This window comes from Ahaetulla prasina, chromosome 1, assembly GCF_028640845.1.
Source record: "Ahaetulla prasina isolate Xishuangbanna chromosome 1, ASM2864084v1, whole genome shotgun sequence".
Classification (NCBI taxonomy): domain Eukaryota; kingdom Metazoa; phylum Chordata; class Lepidosauria; order Squamata; family Colubridae; genus Ahaetulla; species Ahaetulla prasina.
The window spans coordinates 153301871-153323361 of NC_080539.1; the positions used below are offsets into that span (position 1 = coordinate 153301871).

Here is a 21491-nt window from a genome sequence, read left to right on the forward strand (position 1 = left end):
AGGTCATAGTTGTCTCAAAGCTGCTTTTTTTTTCTTCAAAAGAGGCAACTGGATTTTTTCCTTGAGGTGGAAGAAGAAAATGTTTCGCTTCTCATCCAGGAAGCTTCATCAGTTGTGATGGTGGGGGGGGGGGGGAGAATGGAAGGACAGGTTCTGACAGTTGAGACTGGAGGGAGGGGGGATGGAAGGATAAATACTGACAGTTGAGACTGGAGTGTGGTGGGGAGGAAGGATAGATTCTGACAGGATGGTGGGCAGGATGGAAGGCTTATATTTCTTTGCAGTTACTATAGAGGTGGGTTTCAGCAGGTTCTGACCAATTTTGGAGAACCAGTAGCAGAAATTTTGAGTAGTTCGGAGAGCCAGTAGTAAAAATTCTGACTGGCCCCACCCCCATCTATTCTCTGCCTCCTGAGTCCCAGCTGATTGGGAGGAAATGGAGATTTTCCAGTAACCTTCCCCCGGAGTGGGGAGGGAATGGAGATTTTACAGTATCCTTCCCCTGGAGTGGGAAGGGAATGGAGATTTTATAGTATCCTTCCCCTGCCATGCCCACCAAGCCACTCTGACAAGCCATGCCACGCCCATCAAGCCACACCCACAGAGCCAGTAGTAAAAAAATTTTGAAACCCACCACTGAATCACTGGCTGTTAACACTCTGTCTGAGAGCTGTTGAGGAGAATTGGGGGTTTATTTGCTTTATATCGAAAGAGGACTTGTACTGTCTCTTTTTATGCAGTTGGGCATGACAGACTTCTCTGATGTCTTTTGAGGGAAAGCATCCAGACTGATCTCCATTGGGCCACTGGCAGTGGTCCATGGGGGCTGCTTGACTTCAGGGATGTCATGTGGTTACACATCATGACCCATGCCACAGTTCTTCGTTGATCCACAACATTGAAAGAGGACATGTATTGTTCCTTTTTTGAGACTTCCATTTATTCCCTGGCAGGGTTTATAAATGAGAGGAATTATGTAGTGGCTTTTGTTCCTGAAGGAAACCCTTTTTATAGGAGAGCAGTTTCAAATTAGTAGCATTTATCAACCATGTGCCCTTGGTTGAAAAACACTGAAGTAGAAAATAATACCCTAATCCAGGTGTTACCAGTTGATAATTAGCAGACTTAATATTTAGAGTATATGTTCCTGAACTATTCAAGGTCAACAGCAAAAACAAGCAAAAACCAAAATGAAACAAAACAGCGAGGCTCAGGCTTACTGTAATGAGTTTAAAAAAAGAGTGGAAAGGGGAAAGGAAAGCAAAAATTCCTAAGATATGGGGCTTTCAAGTGAGATAAACTATTTATTTACTTACTCACTTACTTATTTATCAAGTTTATATAGCTTCCTCACTGGAGACGAGCCTAATGCTGGGAAAGACTGAGGACAAAAGAAGAATGGGACAACAGAGAATCAGGTGGCTGGATGGAATCAATGAAGCAGTAGGCATGAACTTAAATGGGCTCCAGAAGATGGTTGAGGACAGGAAGGCCTGGAGGATTGTTGTCTATGAGATGGCGATAGGTTGGACTTTGCAACTAACAACAACATAGCTTCCCATCTCACCCAGGATGACTAGGCAGCGCACAATAAATAAAAAGGATATAAAAATAGCAAATACAGATATAAAAGACCATAATAATAAATATCCTAAAAAACTGGAAATCTCATAGTTGAAGGAAATAAAAATGTCCCTCTGCCTCAATAATGGAGCCATCTAGATAGGTCTATGGCTCTGAGGGACCCCAGTGTCAGGCCCAAGCCCAGAAACGACACAGAGAAATCTACTGAGTTCAATCTTTTATTTGCTACACCTAATGGATAGAATCCTGCCAAACTTGAGCTGTAATTTTCTACCTAAGAGATATACCCTGAGAGAGTCTGGTATGTGACTTACCCTACTCTGAACCTCTTCCCTGCTCCCACATCCAGCTTGGGGCTGTGAAGTCTCTTGATCCAGATCTCTTTCTGGGAAAACTCTGTGCTGCCCAAACTCTTCCCCATTGCTCTTTCAGGTGCACATGCCATCAGACTCAATCCAGGTCACCTAATATGCTCTTAAGGGCTTTTTCAATAATCAAAAGGGATGGGACCGGCTTAATTTTGGGAAGGATATTCTCTAGCGAGGGCACCAGAACTGAGAAGGAACATGTCCTGCGACCCACTAAATATACATCTGTAGCCATCTTGCAGTTCTTTCAAGAGAAATAGGCAAGTACAGTATGCTGGAGCAAAAAACATACTGTAATTTACTCTGCCAAGCACAGATATTTCTCCAATTCTGCTCAGTCACCTCTGCAACACTTTTTCAATATAAATTGTGTGCATTTCTCCAGAGATCTCCTGTCTTTCTTCAATGACATTTTTTCTATGACAGTCTTCTTGTTAGCTTATCCTCCGATTGCACCAAACACATCAGCAGGATTTTGTACTTAAGTTTCTACCAATTTTGAAAAATAGCTAAAATTCTAAGTAGCATTCATTCAGTCAATCAGTTGGCTTTGCTTTTCCTTTTTTTGGTCATGCTTCATAAATAGCGTGGCAGGTACATGAACTCACAAAGCAGAAGTAAATAAATTTTTGGGCTGAATTTCTGAAAGCTATTCACTCAGCATTTTTTCTCTCTGTGTGCTGAGTTTACATCTTCTTAATCATTAAGGATTGGAAGCTTAGATTCGGCTTTGTTTTTATTTTAGTTGCATTTACACAGCTTAGGTCCCTTTCATCTTTTGCCTTCAATCTTTCCCAGCATTAGGCTCTTCTCCAGTGAGTCCTTCTTTCTCATTAGGTGGCCAAAGTATTTCAGTTTCATCTTCAGGATCTGGCCTTCTAAAGAGCAGTCAGGGTTGATCTCCTCTAGGACTGACTTGTTTGTTTGCCTTGCAGTCCAAAGACTTGCAGGAGTCTTCTCCAGCACCAGAGTTCAAAGGCCTCAATTCTTTAATGCTCAGCCTTCCTTATGGTCCAACTTTCACAGCCATAAATTGCAACTGGGAAAACCATAGCCTTGACTATACGCACTTTTGTTGGCAGGGTGGTGTCTCTGCTTTTTAGTACGCTGTCTAAATTTGCCATAGTTTTCCTCCCCAGGAGCAAGCGTCTTTTAATTTCTTGGCTGCAGTCCCCATCTGCGGTGATCTTGGAGCCCAGGAAAATAAAATCTGTCACTACCTCCATTTCTTCCCCATCTATCTGCCAGGAAATGAGAGGGCAGGATGCCATGATTTTAGTTTTCTTAATGTTGAGTTTCAAGCCAACTTTTGCACTCTCCTCCTTCACCTGTATCAAGAGGCTCTTTAGTTCCTCTTCACTTTCTGCCATTAGAGTGGTATCATCTGCATATCTGAGGTTGTTGATATTTCTCCCGGCAATCTTAATTCCAATTTTTGATTCATCTAGCCCCGCCTTTCTCATGATGTGCTCTGCATATAAGTTAAATAGACAGGGTGATAGTATACAGCCTTGCCAGACTCCTTTCCCAATTTTGAACCAATCAGTGGTTCCATGTCCAGTTCTCACTGTTGCTTCTTGACCCGCATAAAGGTTTCTCAAGAGACAAATAAGATGATCTGGTACTCCCATCTCTTTAAGAACTTGCCACAATTTGTTGTGATCCACACAATCAAAGGCTTTAGCATAGTCAATGAAGCAGAAGTAGATGTTTTTCTGGAACTCCCTAGCTTTCTCATGTTGGCAATTTGATCTCTAGTTCCTCTGCCTCTACGAAATCCTGCCTGTACTTCTGGTAGTTCTCGATCCACATACTGCTGGAACCTAGCTTGTAGGATTTTAAGCATAACCTTACTAGCATGTGAAATGAGTGCAATGGTGCGATAATTTGAACATTCTTTGGCATTGCCTTTCTTTGGAATTGGAATGTAAACTGACCTTTTCCAATCCTGTGGCCATTGTTGAGTTTTCCAAATTTGCTGGCAAATTGGGTGTAGCACTTTTACTGCATCATTTTTTAAGATTTTGAATAGCTCAGCTGGAATACTGTCTCCTCCACTAGCTGTGTTGTTGCTCAGGTTTCCTAAGGCCCATTTGACTTCACATTCTAGGATGTCTGGCTCAAGGTCAGTGACCATCCCATCGTGGTTATCAGGGATGTTAAGCTCATTCTTGTATAGTTCTGTATAATTTTGCCACCTCTTCTTAATCTCTTCTGCCTCTGTTAGGTCCCTGCCATTCTGTGAGGGAGATGGGCAATTCTTAAATACAATCAATAAACAAACACATCATGTGTATTCTATTTTCATGATATACTGCATTGGCTGTTAGTCCTGGTTAAGTGCCATAGAATGAAGCACCCAACAGACAATAATTAGTGAATATTCCCCAAGCTTTTTTTGTAGCACTGGAGAAGGTTCTGTGTCACAAATATACTGATGCTAATCAATTGTATTTCCCTGGGAGATGCCAGGCAAGTTTAAAAGCCTCACCTAGTATATGGGGACTGTTAGGCTCTAAATGATGAAGCTGACATTGGATCAGGGCTGAAATTCATCAGGTTCTGGAGAACCGGTAGTGGAAATTTTGAGTAGTTTGGAGAACTAGCAAATACCACCTCTGGCTGGCCCCAGAGTGGGGTGGGAATGGAGATTTTACAATATCCTTCCCCCAGGAGTGGGGGAAGGAATGGGGATTTTGCAGTATTCTTCTCCTGCCATGCCACCAAGCCACGCCCACAGAACCGGTAGTGAAAATTTTTGAATTTCACCCGTGCATTGGATCCAATGTTGCTTGTCCCCCCCGCCTCCCCCCAAAAAAACCCTTTCAATTTAATGTCACTACAAACATCAGTGGAACCAAAACAGTGCATGTAACAATATCTTCTATGATAATCATTCCAGAAACATATCAGAGGAAAGATGGATAGAAGCTTCAGCTGTCCCTGCAGCTGGCTAGAAGCAAAAGTCAGGGGATGTCATAGGATTGTTACTTAACAATGCTTAGTGAGGACCTTCATGCTATGGTTAGAGCAACATGAGGATGAACTAGTTGATTTATACCAACTGCAACACAGACATGCTCTATGCATAAATGAACAAAAAAATAAATAATTTTTATTTACTTATAAATGATAATAAATTCAGTTGTAGCTCTTATATCAGCCTGATTTAACTTTATTTGCAGAGGTATCTTTACCTCTTTATCTTTACCTGATTTAAATTTAACTGCAGAGGCAGAGCAGGTAAACAATCTTTTTCACTAATGTATATCCAAGTGGGTTTTGTTGACATGTGCTATGATTAATTCCAAGCAGCAATATTTCCAGAAATTTATATATATTTAGGATTTAAATAAAATTTTAATATATTTCCTTCCAGATCACAGTTTTGATATATTAAAGTTCCTTAGAAGAATTATCTAGATTATATGCAAGATTAATATTGGTTTTAAAAATCTATCTAGGCTAGAGGATCAAATTTTTATCCCTTACCGATTTTTACAAAAAAGGGAGTGACAGCAGAATCATTATTCCCAGCAGCTTCATTTCTAATCAGCCTGTTTAATGTTGCTGCTAAAAATCTAAAATCACCATTCTTTATCCTAACTACAACTATTAATATTTTTGGGAGAATAAATGTATAAATTCCATTGAAAAATAGAATATAAAATGCTACAGTGTTAAGATTAATAATAGATTGATGTATTACCTTGCTTTTCAAAATGAGGCATTATAGTCCAAGCCTTTTGTCAGAACTACTGCAAAGTGCTTTTGAATAAATGATCAGAATGCAGCCAAAGCGCATTGCAACTGGCTATGACTCCAGCCAGAAATAAAGCTGTCTCCATCATTATCTGTCTCTGACAAAGTTCTATGAAGAAGCCTTATAAGTTGGGTATGTGTAGCTTAGAGAAGAATTAAGGGAAAACAGGACAGCTTTCTGTGTCTTGTAGTTTTTTCTTTAATAGCACGACGAGTCTTGAGACAATATCACACTATGATTTATTTAGTAAATTAGCCTCCTCCAGTTGGTTTGCCCCCAGGTGTTCAAAATGTCTTTTTTTGCCAGATCTGTCTCTGGAAATATAGAGAGAGGCAAAGAAAAGAGAGAGAGAGAGTATATGGATGAAATGATGGCAAGACATCAGGTGGAGCTGGCAGGAAAAAAAATGCCAGGAAAACAGATGTATGGCAAGTAATTCATTTTCCTTAAAATCCTGTTTTAAGCTCCTTTTTTGTCTGCTTATTTCTATTCTATGATTGATGTAGGCTTCTTATAATTTCTGTATCTTAGCTGGAAGAGGAAAATCAAAGACATGCCAGCAATATGGCAAGCATTGTGAACCAAACCAATGAAATGAAGATCATGCTCCAATAAACTGAAGAAAGTATTATTTTAACTTTATATGTTTTTATTATTTCATTTTAAAAATGAAAATGATAGATTTCATGTTAATTTTAATTTTACAAGTACTAATTATTCTATTTTTTTTGCTAGTTCTTGCCGAGTTGACCAATGATGTCACGGAGAGGCAGAGGCAATGCCAGCTGGATGAAATGGAGGTAGAAAGACATTTTCTCCCAGGTATATTTATTCAAAAACGTTTAACCAAATATACAAAGATGAGACACCATTTCTATTGGACCAATGTGAAATAATCATATTGAGAGGCTGTTATTTCATAGGATACTTACATAGGAATCTGCCCCCGCAAAACAAATTAAGAAAAAAAAATCTTTTTTCCCAGCTTTTCTTTTACTGAGACTTCAAATTCTGGGGGGAAAAAATCTACAATCAAGAAGCCAAAAAAATTCAATCAAAAAGCCAAAAAAGGGAGAAAAATTCCAAAACAGCTCCCCACCAGCAATCAGTTCTCAGATGAGCATAGATTAACATCAAGATTAACATCACACCAACAATTAAGAAGTAAACAATACCCCAATCAAGGAACTGCAAAACAAGCTAATAGTAAACAGCCTAACTAAAGAAGATTGCACAAACTGACTACAAACAATGGCATGACAAAGTAGCAACATGGGTGCATTGCAAGATCGGCAAGAAATACCATTTGCTTGCAAGTAAAAACTGATGCAACTATAAAATAAAGACATAAAAAATGAAGAACTAAAGTGTTCTGGGACTATAGAAATCAAACAGACGGGCACCTGCCACAAAACCAGCCAAATGTTGATAAGAAAGTCAAAAAAAATCTAGATGGTAGACAGGACAGAAATCACTTCTTAGTTTAGAAAGCTGTTTGGCTCTTGCGAACCCAGCAAGAGATTATCAATTATTCAAAATTCTCATTGAACTTAATGATACTCAATTTCAAATATGTAGGCATATACTGTGCCAGACTTTGGCATAAGGATTAGAATAAAGGCTATGTTCATTCCAGGTTGTACAATCATTTCTAAACTAGCAATTTAGTTTAGAAATTAGTTTCTAAACTTCTCTGGTTATCTAGCCATCACTGTGACAATTGATCTCCTCAAAGGACAGGCTGTCAGAAGGGCTGGGTGGTGTTACAAATAAATACCTTCCCAACTGCATAATTCTAAGAGATAATGGCCTAAGAAAGGAAGTTTTACAAAGTAACTGCTCTGCTTCTTTTCTATTACAATTGCCAAAGTGAGAGTCCCCCCCTTCTGAAAAACAAAAAGACAGAGAGCCAATTAAACATTTCTACTTACCCATTATGTAATTTTAGTTGAGAGTGAATCATTGCAATGGATAAAAAAATTGCATGTTTAACAGTCTTTTACTGCCACCTTTTGTGATTTTGTGTCACTGCACCTACCATTTCCCCATCCTAAGGCAGTGAAACATATCCAACACATCTTCCTCCTTCTATTTTTCCCACAACAACCTTTTTAGGTAGGTTGGACTGAGAGTGAGTGACTGGCCCAAAATCACCCAGTTGACTTTCATAGCTAAGGTGGGACTTGAACTCACGGTCTCCCGCTTTTTAACCTGGTGCTTTAACAAGACCGGACTGGTTTTAATCAATAGCTTCAGCAAACATCATTGCAATGACAAAGAAAAGAGATTGTATATGTCATGTAGAAGGCAATATTACAATACCGTGCACTTTTTTTGGACCTGTTGGAAGAAATGTCCATCTGGGTTCAGTTCCAAGTGGGGAAAAAGACACTGGAAACATGGAGACTGCTTGGAAAGATGGTTTAATGGTGGGCAGGAATCACATGGCTTGAGTTCCTGAACAGAAAAGATGATCACACGTTTCAAGGTGTTGGGTGAAGAACCAGAGAGGAAAGGAGAAGAAGAAAGGAAGAAGGGCAGAAGAGAAGAGAGAAAAAGATGCTGAGTGCCTGAGTTTATACTCTCTGTGGGGGCCCCACTTTGGTGTTTCCTGTTCCTGTATAAGAAATGTACCCTGATTGGTTGTCAAACTCCCATGTGGTCTAGGGGACTTAGCTAACTTTGTAGGTTGTCTCTCAAGCTTGCTTGAGCCTTGCCATGTGGTGGTGAGTTTCTGTTGCTAGATGAGTCCTATTGTGTTGCAGATGATGGTCCATTGACAAAAGTGGGGGATTGAGTGAGCTTGGCTGAAGCCTTAATGGCCCATTGACAAAGGTGTGATGAGGCAGGAAGCTACAGGGAGCTGTCCCGTCCCCAAAATATGTTTCTCATTTCTCATCCAGTGAAACAAAATACTCTGCCCTATTCAATACTTTCCAAAATATTTCATTCTTCCAGGAGAGGGGTGAGTGCTAACTTCCTACAGACCCTATGGCAAATCCTTCTCCATGTCTATCAAAGATGCCTCATCCAAGATTTTGCATAAATCCTAAGGAACCCCTGGTTTTCAAGGGAATTCTTGGAGAAGAAATGAGCACCTCTGAAGAAGAATGAAAGGCAAATAGGGTTGAACACGTGTAAGTGTCTTTGATAAGAATTACCTCTTGGTGACCAAAAAATAGTAAAACATATTTATTTTCCCACTCCTATTGCAGTCACAGATTGCCAAATGGTAGCCATGTTTCAGGTGACACAGTCCCTCTTGGGTAGGGAGAGGCCAGAGAAGTATCAGTAGGGCCATGGTGATGACTATTCAAGGCATAAGTTGAATACATTCAACATGTTCCAATTCATCCAGGCTGGATTCCAACTGTGCAAGTTCTATGAAGTTGACAGACATAGGTCTGTATTTGGAAGGAGATTGAATCTCTTGATTCAAAGAAAGTGAAGAGGGTCCTCAGGGCCGAGGGTAGCCACCTATATATTAGAACAATGTCCTTCCTGGTTGCTCATGGCTTGATAAAAGACATATGGTTGGGTTCAAGCAGTAAGAATTGATATCTGATGGAAGGTCTGATAGGAGATACTAATATACTTTTACTCAAAAAGCCATTGCTTGGATCCAACAATACTGGGTAATTGTCATCCTGTCTCCAACCTTTCCTTTATGGCAATGATTATACTTGTGGATGTTCTCTGGCAAAATTTAGGATAGGGTGATGCATTAATCCTCAGTCTCAGCCTCAATCATAGCATCCGGCTGGACTGGCAAAATGAGCTGGGAGTGGGAATTAAGGTATTGCAATTAAGGTTTATCAAAAATAGCTTTACCCAATCTAAATCTTGCAGCAAACCTATCACTATTTATCCGAAACTAATGACAACAGGTTTAATTGCAGTGCTTGGAAAAAACTACATTTGAAAAGTATAGTTAGGACTCCCTTTCTTTCACTGAATAAATTCTTAATGCATATAGAGGGGGAAATGTCACGTCATTCTCTTTTTTTCCAATTATAAACATTGTGAAAAGGTTGAGGACATTCTTGACACGGTTTTGAAGAATTCTCCCCTACAACCAGTGGTGGGATTCAAGTAATTTAACAACCTGTTCTCTGCCCTAATGATTTCTTCCAAAAATCAGTTTGCCAAACTGTTCAGAAAGTTAACAACCGGTTCTCCCGAAGTGGTGCGAACTGGCTGAATCCCAACACTGCCTACAACCAATAAAATCCCATTAAAACATTGTCATTTATTTATGGAGATTCTCAGTCATCTGGGTCGTGGTTGTCCTGAAAGTGTTTTTTTTTCTTCTTCAAATCAAGAAAATCCAGTTGCAGGGGTTTTTTAAAAGCATATTTGGGTTAGTATTACTCCTTCCCGCATTCAGCGATCTCGCATTGCTTCGCGGCCTAATCCAATACACCCTCAGAAGAAGAGGCAGGCCTTTGCTTCAGATTCCCGCGTTTGAGGCACAATGGGGTGCTTCGCTCAGCCAATGGCGAACCGCAAAGAAGGCTTCTAATCGCTTTGCGATTGGGCGATCCGGTGTTCTGGCGCCAAGTTCGAAACTCATATAAAGCGGCGAGCGGGCTGACTCTCGCTTTTCTCCGGTTGTTTGTTTCCTTGTCTCGCGCGCTCCCTCTCTCGCAAGCCGAACGATGATCTCGACTCGTAATCCTCTCTCCCTTCGGAATGAGCAGCAGCCCCAGTTCTCGCCCAAGAAGAAGGTGCCTTTGAACGACAAAGAGAACACGGTGAGGCTAAAAGGGGACAGGAATGATTAATCTCCCAGAGGATGAACTTTTTAGGGCAGGGAAGCAAAAGCACCCCTTTGTATGGCGGGCGGGGGGGAGAATCCGGAGGTCCAGAGGTGGGGAAAACGAGTCAGAAATGTTGTCTTACTTTTCTTGAGAAACTTGACTCGGCTCTAGCGGGAGACGGTGCAGATAATATTTGCAACACAAACTGAGGAACGCGGGGTGCGGGGAAGGGAGAAAGAAGGTGGCTTTTCCGCGCCCATAATTTGGGTAAGTAGTGTGGCTCCCCCGGAGACGCCCTTTGTTAGGCAGCCGCGGCATTTTGCTCGATTCGCTTCCAAGTTATCTGTGGGAGCGATTTCTCGGGATAAATATTCACCGGAGATTCAAAATTCCTGCGCCGGGTCGTTCATGCGCTGCCTTTTAAACGCATCGAACTGCAACTCCCGCCGTCCTTTGCTTTTTGGCGGTTCTTAACTGGAATGACGGGAACTGAAATACCCCCCCAAATGGGAAGGACGCCGAGTTACAGCTGACCTCGAGAGCGAGCCCTCCCCGGCTTCAAGTCCGCGCCGGAGGGCTCGCGAGGGAAGAAAGGGCGTCCGGACCCCTTTTCTGGCTTTACCCGCCTTTGAAATCCACTCTGACCTCGTTTCCCGTCTCTTTTTCGTAGCCCCCCTCACTTAACGCCACCCGGGTCCTGGCGAGCAAGACGGCGCGGAAGATATTTCGGGAGCCGGGCGCCGAAGCGGTGAGTCTTCGTGGTGAGAGGCGAGCGGTGGTGGTGGTGGAAATCGGAGGGACCGGGAGGCTGTGTGGGGGATGGAAGGTGTGGAAAGGGGGGAAATCTTAACTTTCCACTCGTTCCCGCCGCATTGGAACGGGTGAGGGCGGGACTCAGTTGTCTTCTCTGCAGCTTTGGCGCCAAATGCCCTATTACGCAAAGAGACAGGCACTGAGAGGGAAACGGGAGTGGGTCGTTGGCCTTTCAGCGGGCCTTAGCTGGGTTTTTTTTTCTTTAAGGGATTAGGTTTGGCAACACATTTAAAATGCTTTGTGGGATAGTTGAATCAGCTGAGCAAACAATAGCTTAAAGGAGAAGGCTCACTTCATTGCCATTGCAGCTTTTCTTGGGGCCTCATGTCTTGTCCTATTCTAATTTCTGACCTGACCACTCTAACTTGCCTGGTGTAAATTTAATGTGTGTGTGTGTGTGTGTATACACGCACACGCACACATACACACAGTTTTTTTAATTTTAAAGGAATTTTCTTAAGTTTGTCAGCTTTTTTCTTCTTTATCTCTTTTTAGTTCATATTGTTCTCTGCCCTTTATTATTCTTGTTCTTTGATCCTTTTGCATTTTAACTTCTTCCTCTCTGAACCATTCAGTTCCTATCAGTATGCAAAACCTTTCTGTCTCTTTTATGATTCTTTTTTAGGATGTAAAGTAAAATCTAAGAAGTTGGGCTTTTGTTGTTCTCTCTAAAAAATAATAATCAAGATTCGGCGTGGTTTTATTACTGAATTTGTCTTAATCGATAACTATTGAAAATACATTTTTCTCACAAGAATGCTTCTAACATGGTAATATATTGTACTTGTACTTTTCAGGAGGTGCCTAAAGGAGCGAAGCTGCTTCCATCAAACAATGTGCAAGATGAGCCTCTCTTAAGGGACAATCCTCACCGTTTTGTTATTTTTCCTATTCAATACCATGACATCTGGCAAATGTACAAGAAAGCAGAGGCGTCATTCTGGACAGCTGAAGAGGTGAAGGTCTTTTATTCTATCTTTCCTTTGAGGCTCTGGAGTGGAGATAGGAGCAACACTAAAAAGATAGGTGTAGAGCAGGGGTAGTCAACCTTTTTATACCTATCGCCCACTTTTGTATCTGTTAGTAGTAAAATTTTCTAACCGCCCACCAGTTCCACAGTAATGCGCCATGTATCATTGTCTGTGCATGCCTCTTGCGCATCGTGGAGTGGGTTTGGGGGGGGCGCCGGCTACCTGCTCTGCTTGTCTGTTACAGCTGGGTGGTGTGGGGGGAGATGCGCAAACTATTCTGGGACGAGGCTCTTTTGTTTGCGGTTGCACTTTAGCGCCATTTAGTTTCACGTAACGCGAACTAAACTTACGTGCGGGCAATACAAATAGTATATTTTCAGAAATTTAAATTGTCACGGGGAATTTTATGAAAACCTAATGAAAATGTTTTTAAATAATGCTATGAAAATTTTTTAAAAAGTCAATTAGATTAAAAAAAGGAAAGTGCTTCAGTATCGGACAAAACCCCTACCGCCCACCATGAAAGCTGGAATGCCCACTAGTGGGCTGAAGGGACCAGGTTGACTACCACTGGTGTAGAGTAACTGTCAAGAGAGCCAGTCTGATTAGATTTCTGGATTAGGATTATGAAAAATAGGTATAATCCTGACTCAGTCATGGAAGCTCACTAGAATGTCTTTTAATTAATTACTATCTCTGCCCAATCAATCTTGGATTTATCTCAGAGGAGATAAAATGGAATGAAGAGTGCTACTTAAATTATCCTATCTTTTGAAAAGAAAAAAATGTTTTTAATGTAATTGCTTGTATTGTGACTATTCTCATTGGCTGTTTGGTGCATTTAGGTGGATCTTTCTAAAGATCTTCAGCACTGGGATTCCTTAAAACCAGAAGAGAAGTATTTCATTTCACATGTCTTGGCATTCTTTGCTGCAAGTGATGGTATTGTCAATGAAAACTTGGTAAGCGTGTTTAAATTTTATATCCAATATGACAAAATACCCCAATTTTCCATATGTATATTAGTTGCCAGTAATCTATAGCATCTACAGCAAAGGGTCTTGTGATCTTGTCTACCTTACTTTAAAATAGCAATTCAGATATACTATCAAAAGAAGCAAACAGTAATATTCTAGCTTTTTATTCTTCCTACACGAGAAGTATAAAATGGGTTTATGGTGCCCACTTCCTCATTAGGCTTTTCTGTAGCTTTTCTAACTGATTAAAAATGTGATAAAAGAAAAAAAAATCCTGATTTATGATTAAGGAATAGGATTAAGGAATAATCCTGATTTATGATTAAGGAATATTTTCCTAAATACTTAGTACCACAGTTGAAATATGAAACTAGAGGAAAAGCTATGCAAACCTATGGGAATAACAGCTCCATTTTAATGGGCTATAACTTTAAATTTCCTGATTTCTCAATATCAAAGTGGCTTTCAATAGTATGGAAATAATATATGGAATAAAATAGAACTTTACTGTCACTTTAAATATACATTAATCAGCATACATTAAACCAGTGCTTCTCAATTATTTTCTGTCATGCCCCCCTAGGAAGAAGAAAACATTTTTCGCGCCCCCCGCGCGACTGTAAACATGGGGCTTAGCTAGTTATGACAGTGTTTGCTGAGGTCAAACGCGCCCCCCTTTACGGAGCCTCGCGCCCCCCCTGGGGGGGGCCTGCCCCACTATTTGAGAAGCACTGCATTAAACTGACATTTCATTGCATTCAGCTCTCAAAGGATAACCGTTATGCATATATCCACATATACATATATGACACACAGGACCACGGTCTAATTCGAATGTATACATATACGTGGGAAAATCTTGTGAATTTACAAGACAGATACCATAAGGAACAAAGCCGTCACAGAATCTAGTAGTCCTGCTATAAATACTTTAGAACCTCCTGGGGATGGGGGGCAACAAAAACACCATGAAGTGGGTGTGTGGGAGTCTTGTAACAATGCTTCAAGTTTTCCAAGTACATAGTGCTTATAAGCAGTATCCTGAATAACAGGAAGTCAGCTTCCTATAATGTCTGCCGTTCTTACCGCTATGTATGGACTTTTTATCTGAGGTATTGCTACCACCAAACCAAACAATGCAGTTTGTTAAAATGCTGTCAATCATGTCTGTAAAAAGTGGCCGGGACAGAAGGAAAAAGATGTGCTTTCCACATCTGACGTAGGAAATACAAACAGCTGGTTTGCACACTTCACTAAAGATATGAAGAGACCAAGTCAGATTGTTAGTTATCTGTACCCCCAGATACTTAATGCTGTTGACTACCTCTCTGGCTGCAGCCTTGATACAAAGTGGAATGTGATTTTCTAAAATCAACAATGATCTCCTTTGTTTCGTTAACATTCAAAGCTAGGTTTTTATTGCACCAGTCCATCAATGCCTTCATTCCCTACTTGCACATAGTCCCCCATCCCTTCTGTGCTCACACCATGCTGGCTATTCAGGTGCCTCTTGTGGACTCATTTCCTTCCCCACCCAGCAGCAGCAGCAGCTACTTATCTGCCTGCTGAGTTGGGATTTGCAGCTTCCTGCCAACTTCAGCACTAACTTCAGTTATAGGAAACTGCCTTACCTAATGACCATGGGATTTGGTTAACAGTGGCAATTGGGACTCCAGGAATTGCCCATCAATAAGCATTGTGGTTGTGCTTTTAACCTTGTTGCTTAGCAATGAAAACCTAATTTCTATTGTAAGTTGGAATTACCTGTACTCCCTAGTTTTAAAAAATTGGTACCAGAATTGCTGTCGCTAAGCAACACAGTCAAAGCATGATGCCATGCGGTTACTGCTTAGCAATGGCAATTCTGGAACTCCTGTTATTAAGGGATTCTCCATTGTTAAGTGAGAACATCCTGCTATGTGGCCTCCTGCTGGCTCCTCCATTGACATTGCTTGTCATGCTGGGCAAAAAAAGTTGCAAAGGCAACTGTAGGATGCTACAGTGGCTGGAACTGAGAACTCATTCAGTACCATTAGAACAAGTTTGGATGGTTGCTGATCCTTAAAGGATATAGTATAGATTATGTATAAATTAATCATTAGATGATAAAATGATGGGATAGTATCTGTAAATAAGCTAACATAGGCACAATGCTACATAAATATCTATAGATGCAGTGCTTTTTAGAAGGGCTGGTTATGCATTCAGATTGTAGTGAGTTGTAGAAAATTGAGTTATAAAGTTGATGAATATGAATTGCATATGTAGAGAAAATGGAAGAAGGTAGTTTGAGTATGGCCTTTTCTTTTAGAGGAGCAAAATCTTAAGTATGAAAGAGATACTTTTGGGTGCTCTGCTTGAACTAAAGTAGAACTGTTTTGATGCCTGCATGGACTACAGTGCTATAGTGTTCCATGCAGAAGTGTTTGGGAAGGAATCTTATTGCCAATGGCTTTGGGCAGAGAGGAAAGGGCAAGGGTGATGTTTGTGGCCTTTTCATTTAGTGGAATGCAGTGGTGTATCCCACCAGCCCTATCATTCCTAATCTTCCTTATGACTGCTTTCTCTATAGAGTGGAGGCTAGGGCCAGTAAAATCTGAGACAGACAGACAGGCTACACTGGGATGATAGCAGTGGGGAAGGGAAGAAATGATTGGGTTTGTTCTATCTAACCCCTCACCATGCAGAATTTCCAGCATGGGGTGTTTTATTCTGAGTTTGAAGCAAACGTTGTCATATACTTACCTAATTTTAGCAGAGTAGGTTTTATCAAGAAATACTTGGCATACGTTGTGTAGGCTAGACTGGGAAGTTGCAAAACAATCTGGAAGAAAGCGACAAATTTCCTTCATAATGCCAAAAAAATACATGAATCAGCCTGATTCAAAAACATTTCCCTTTTTTTTAAGGTACAAATTTGAATTCAGTTTATCTAGTAATCAGACTTTAGATATAATAAAATGGGTAATTAAAATGGGATGAAACTAAGATTGATAGCCTATTAAGCAAGTAAATGTGAACATGTGTTTGAGTATTTGTTTAATTTTTCAAAAACTAAATAACAGTCTTTTGGGAGAACTTGGCATATTTTTGGAAGATAAAGGACATTTGTGTTACATATGCAGGAAACTAGTCAGAAATAACCTGATCAAATGAGATGTGTGCATTGTAACATATAAATATCTATCCTCTAGGTGGAGCGATTCAGCCAAGAAATACAAGTCACAGAAGCACGCTGTTTCTATGGCTTCCAGATTGCCATGGAGAACATTCATTCAGAAATGTATAGTTTACTTATTGATACTTACATTAAGGATTCTAAAGAACGGTTAGTACTGTTTTCAGATACTTATTTGAGCATGCTGCATTAAGTATTTATTGAATGTACACAAACACTTTAAATATGAAAAGTATAGCTGTATTCCTTAGTTTTATAGACATTCTGCAAATAAGGGTTTTTTTCTAACAATACAAGAAAAGATATGTATTCTGTTTTGTAAAACAAACAGATTCCTACAGTGCCTAAGAGAACTATGCAGAGATCTGAAGGGGTGTGGAAGTATTTTGAATGATGAGTGTACATCTTCCTGTTAGCTCAAATCATTTTTCTTGTGCCATAAGGGCTAGGAAAAAAGCAGTTCCTTTAAGGAGTTGCTGATAGATGTAATATAAGTATCTTTGCATACTCCTGTACACATCTCCCTTTCATATCTTGATTGCTGTAGTGTGAATGTAAGTGTGTTGTCAATGCTGAGGTCTTCTGAACAACTACCCTTTCTGTTGCTTAATCCTTTCCAACTCAGTTTAAAACTTATCCAAGACAAATTGTTTTGAACTGAATTTGGAATTGTTTCCAAATCTGCTTGAATATCCACATGCTCTGAGGTTAAGTTTTCAAAACCTAGAGTACACAAAAGAAATTGCCAGCTGCTTCTATGTAGTTCTGGACATGAGTGGATATTTGTCTATCGCAGGGCAAAATATTTCAAACAATGGCGTAATAAGCTGTTAACAGATGTCATCCTCAATTTCCCAGTTGTCATAACAGTAGACCTGTCTTCCCCTGTGACCTGTAGTGGCATACTTGTACTTCTATCTTTGGGCACTTTTCTCAGCCATAATCCATATGTTCTTACATTTGGAGCTGGGAGATAGAATGAGGCATTAGTGAGGGAGAAGATCATGTCTTGAAGCACCAGTTACTTTCTATATCCAAAAGTGCTGGATTGAAATTGTATTTCTCCATTCTGAAGCAATGCCACTCACACCCTAATAAGTGCTGTCACAAATCTCAGTTTAATCAACCAGTGGAATGGTAGATTGTCATTTGTTTTTGTTCAAATGATAGACTGCCCCACATCTGAAAAATCCTATATGTAAGCTGCAAAGCAGTTTGAATTGGCTTATATAATTTTAGGGTGTTTTTCTAAATTCTTCAATGCTAATCCCTACTATGACTGAGCAGTCCCAGACTGCATATTCTCCTTCAAGAGTACAAATGGAGATCTGCTCTGAGAAGTCTTTTGGACTCTTCCTCAGTTAGTGCGGAATCTCCTGCAATTGGCTCTTCACAAAAGCAGTTATGAGAAGAAAGAGGTTGCAGCTCTCAAAATATGGAAGTCAGATCAGCTCTACCACCTTTAGAATGGCCAATGAAACCAATTGTAGGGAATTTACTTTCAAAAGGATTGGCAAGCCAAGGAAAAGAATCGGGCCAAATTTTGTTTATTTTTTTTTCTTTTTCTAACATGCATAGGCAGGATTTTTTAAAGACAGTGGTGCATTCAGGGGGATTATTTATTATTTAGCAGGGATTATAAGCATGATAACTTCAGAAGCATCTCAATCGGCACTCTTGTTCTTTTAGGGAATTTCTGTTCAATGCTATTGAAACCCTGCCATGCGTGAAAAAGAAAGCTGATTGGGCCATGCGATGGATTGGGGACAAAGAAGCCACTTATGGTGTGTATTGTACTAGATTGACTTTCCAGATGTTTTTCCTTTATGGCATTTGAGCTGATCTTCATGTCCACTGTGCTTTTTTCGTCTCTCAACAGGAGAGCGTGTAGTAGCATTTGCTGCAGTTGAAGGAATATTCTTTTCTGGCTCTTTTGCATCAATATTTTGGCTGAAGAAACGAGGTCTAATGCCTGGACTTACTTTTTCTAATGAGCTGATTAGTAGAGATGAGGTATGGCTTGTTGATCAAGGAAACTAAAAATGGTTGATTCCATCAGGGAATTAGTTCAGTAAAATTGAAAATCTCTATATAAAAGGGCCTCTGGTGGCTCAGCAGACTAAGTCTGTTATTAACACAGCTGCTTGCAATTACTGCAAGTTCAAGCCCCACCAGGCCCAAGGTTGACTCAGCCTTCCATCCTTTATAAGGTAGGTAAAATGAGGACCCAGATTGTTGGGGGCAATAAAAGTTGACTTTGTATATAATATACAAATGGATGAAGACTATTGCTTAGCACAGTGTAAGCCGCCCTGAGTCTTCAGAGAAGGGTGGGATATAAATTCAAATAAAAAAAAAATAGTGTCAAAGCTTAATAACAATGGTAATTATGTTTGCTTTATTGGTGGTAACAGTAGTGAAGAACATTGCCCTAACTGATTATATGGAATTTTTGTAGAAGTCTTTTAACTAGTGTGCTACTTTGTTTTTTGATAACACAAATATACGGCTTCTTCAAATTGTTCTTTGAAATACCTTCCAATTATTCTTTACAGGGCTTGCATTGTGATTTTGCTTGTCTAATGTTCAAACATTTGGTGCACAAACCAACTGAGGAAAAAGTGAGGGAGATCATCACAAATGCTGTCACAATAGAGCAGGTAAAATTGGCAGTTCCTTCTGGTCATAGTAAAACATTCTCACATCAAAGTAAAAGAAGCTTAAAACCTAGCAGGGCATTTAATTGTCTCCCTGTTAAAATACTTTGTTTACTTAAATGCAGGAATTTTTGACAGAAGCATTACCTGTAAACCTAATCGGCATGAACTGCATTTTAATGAAGCAGTATATTGAATTCGTAGCAGACAGACTGATCCTGGAATTAGGTTTTAACAAGGTAAGTCTTGTGCCCCTATTTCTTAAGAACTACCATGCAGTCTGTTTATATTTAAGCCTCCCTTTTTTGCCATTAAGTAATTGGCTTCTGGCTCTTTAGTGCTACTTCATGGTTAAGCAGAGCACTGTTGCAATGATATCCCTTATTTATCTCAGTTTATAGTAAGCTCAAATGAACTCTGCAAATGCATTATAATGCTATTGCAACTTCGCACTGTTGAGTCATTTTGCTTTAAATAACTATCTCCTGCTTTTAAAGATATTATTGGACTTCTTGTATCTTTCCAATATTCACATCCAAAGTGTTAACAACGGTGTACTTCCTTAATAGCTCTTGCTTCATCATGCTAAAAGTGGAACCTACATTCTGTTCTCTTTCCAGAGTAATTAAGGGATAAATTATGAACCCAGGCTTAGAGAATATTAAAAGTGGAATAGGAACAACGTTGTGATGCATTGGGGAACACCATGCATTTGGGGGGGGAAATCATTTTTAAGAGAGAATTCTAGTAGGGAGAATTATATGCAGTGTGAAAGACATTGCCAAGGTAGAACTCTAAACAAAAATAGTGATATTGTGGAATAATTTATAATAGCCATTTCTGATTGTTCGAAATACTAAGCAAAAGTGGCTTATATTGTTTTGCTTTAGTAATAACCATATGTCTGAATTATCAATTTCAGATATTCAAGGCTGAGAATCCATTTGACTTTATGGAGAATATCTCTCTGGAAGGCAAGACTAATTTCTTTGAAAAGCGTGTAGGAGAATATCAAAGGATGGGTGTGATGTCAAGTCCTGCAGATAACTCATTCACTTTGGATGCAGATTTCTAAAGGAAGTAAGACTTTAGCTGGTTTGAAGTGACTGGCTAGTGGTTTTCAAAATCCTGTTGTGGTACTTGAGGTAATCAGTATAGCAAATTAAACAGAAAAATGCCAAAAAATTATAAAATGTGTTTTGTAACAAGCTATTCACATTTTTTGAAATACTAACAATTGTAAAGTGGTATGTTCTGTTAACTTAAAGCAAGATTTTCAGCCTTTCTATTCCTGATATAAATTGCAGCAATGCTGATGAACATGTAACCGTAATGCTCAATACAGGTTTTAAATATTGTACTATTTTAATAGTTTGTACATAAACATAGCACTTTAAAGGTCTAGCCTATTGTTTCTCAAAGAGGCTGGTATTGTGAGTTTGGAATAAACTCTTTTAGTCCGCATTATCTTAATTTCTTTTACTTGCATGTAAATTAAATCAATGTACTAAAATGAAAACTTACGTGATATGTATTTACTATTTTGGCAGAGTACTTTGTATAGAAGTAAAACTTCATTAAATTCCATTTTTCAAGCTGCTGGATCAAAATACTGAGTTGCTTTCTAAGTAAAAACTCCCTATCCCAAATTGTTTCCCCTGCTTACTTTTTATCATCTTTAGAATTTTTCCTTTTTAGCTGGTACCATTATTAATTTAGGATACAGCCCAAAAGCTGCATGTACCATTCTGCTTATTTGATAAAGGAACAGGGCCTGTATCTGGCGGCCCCAGCTGTTTTCTTCTGTTTTACACTGATCAGGTATACATACTACTATATTACCAGATAGACAAAAGCCTGCCAGTTTGCAATAGTTTATGAAATATTTTATATGATACAGTCTGTATCTGTTAACCTGTATAATTTCTCCAGCATCAAATAGGTGCTGATGAAACATATTTTTCAGCATCTGGAAGAAAACTGATTTGGAAGTGCAGTTCTTTTTTTTTTTTTTCTGCACTGAAGAAATTAGAACATTTGCAGCAATTTTTAATTTATTAAATTCTACGTTGCCAGGTTCTCTACAAATACTGGGTGGTTTACAAATTGTTAAAAACACTTAAAACAAAATACAAAAGAAAGGAACAAAGCAGAGATAACCCATCCAGATAGGAAAAAAGAAAAGGGGGCTTTAAACATACTTGGCCAAAGGCTTGGGTAAAAAGCCAGGCTTTAAGGACCTTTTAGAATGCCAGTAGGGTGAGGGCCATATGGAGTGGGCTCATTTCAGAGGGCAGTGCTGCCACATAGAAAGTGTGCTTTTAGATTTCCAACAGATGGCAGACAAGTACAAAGAGAGAAAACGAGGGGGGAAAAAGATTATACTGTAAAAGATAGCTCCCCCTGCCTTCAGACAAATA

General features: G+C 39.6%; 1 protein-coding gene across 1 annotated transcript; it reads left to right on the plus strand.

The window, feature by feature from the left end:
• Positions 1 to 9986: 9986 nt before the first annotated feature.
• Positions 9987 to 20696, plus strand: RRM2 (ribonucleotide reductase regulatory subunit M2). Its single transcript, XM_058178407.1, has 10 exons — positions 9987 to 10469; positions 11146 to 11223; positions 12086 to 12244; positions 13105 to 13221; positions 16431 to 16564; positions 18104 to 18198; positions 18294 to 18427; positions 18970 to 19074; positions 19197 to 19310; positions 19994 to 20696. Exons 1-10 carry the CDS (start codon positions 10374 to 10376, stop codon positions 20144 to 20146), a joined length of 1185 nt encoding a protein of 394 aa, XP_058034390.1. The 5' UTR covers positions 9987 to 10373; the 3' UTR covers positions 20147 to 20696.
• The last annotated feature ends 795 nt before the right edge of the window (positions 20697 to 21491 follow it).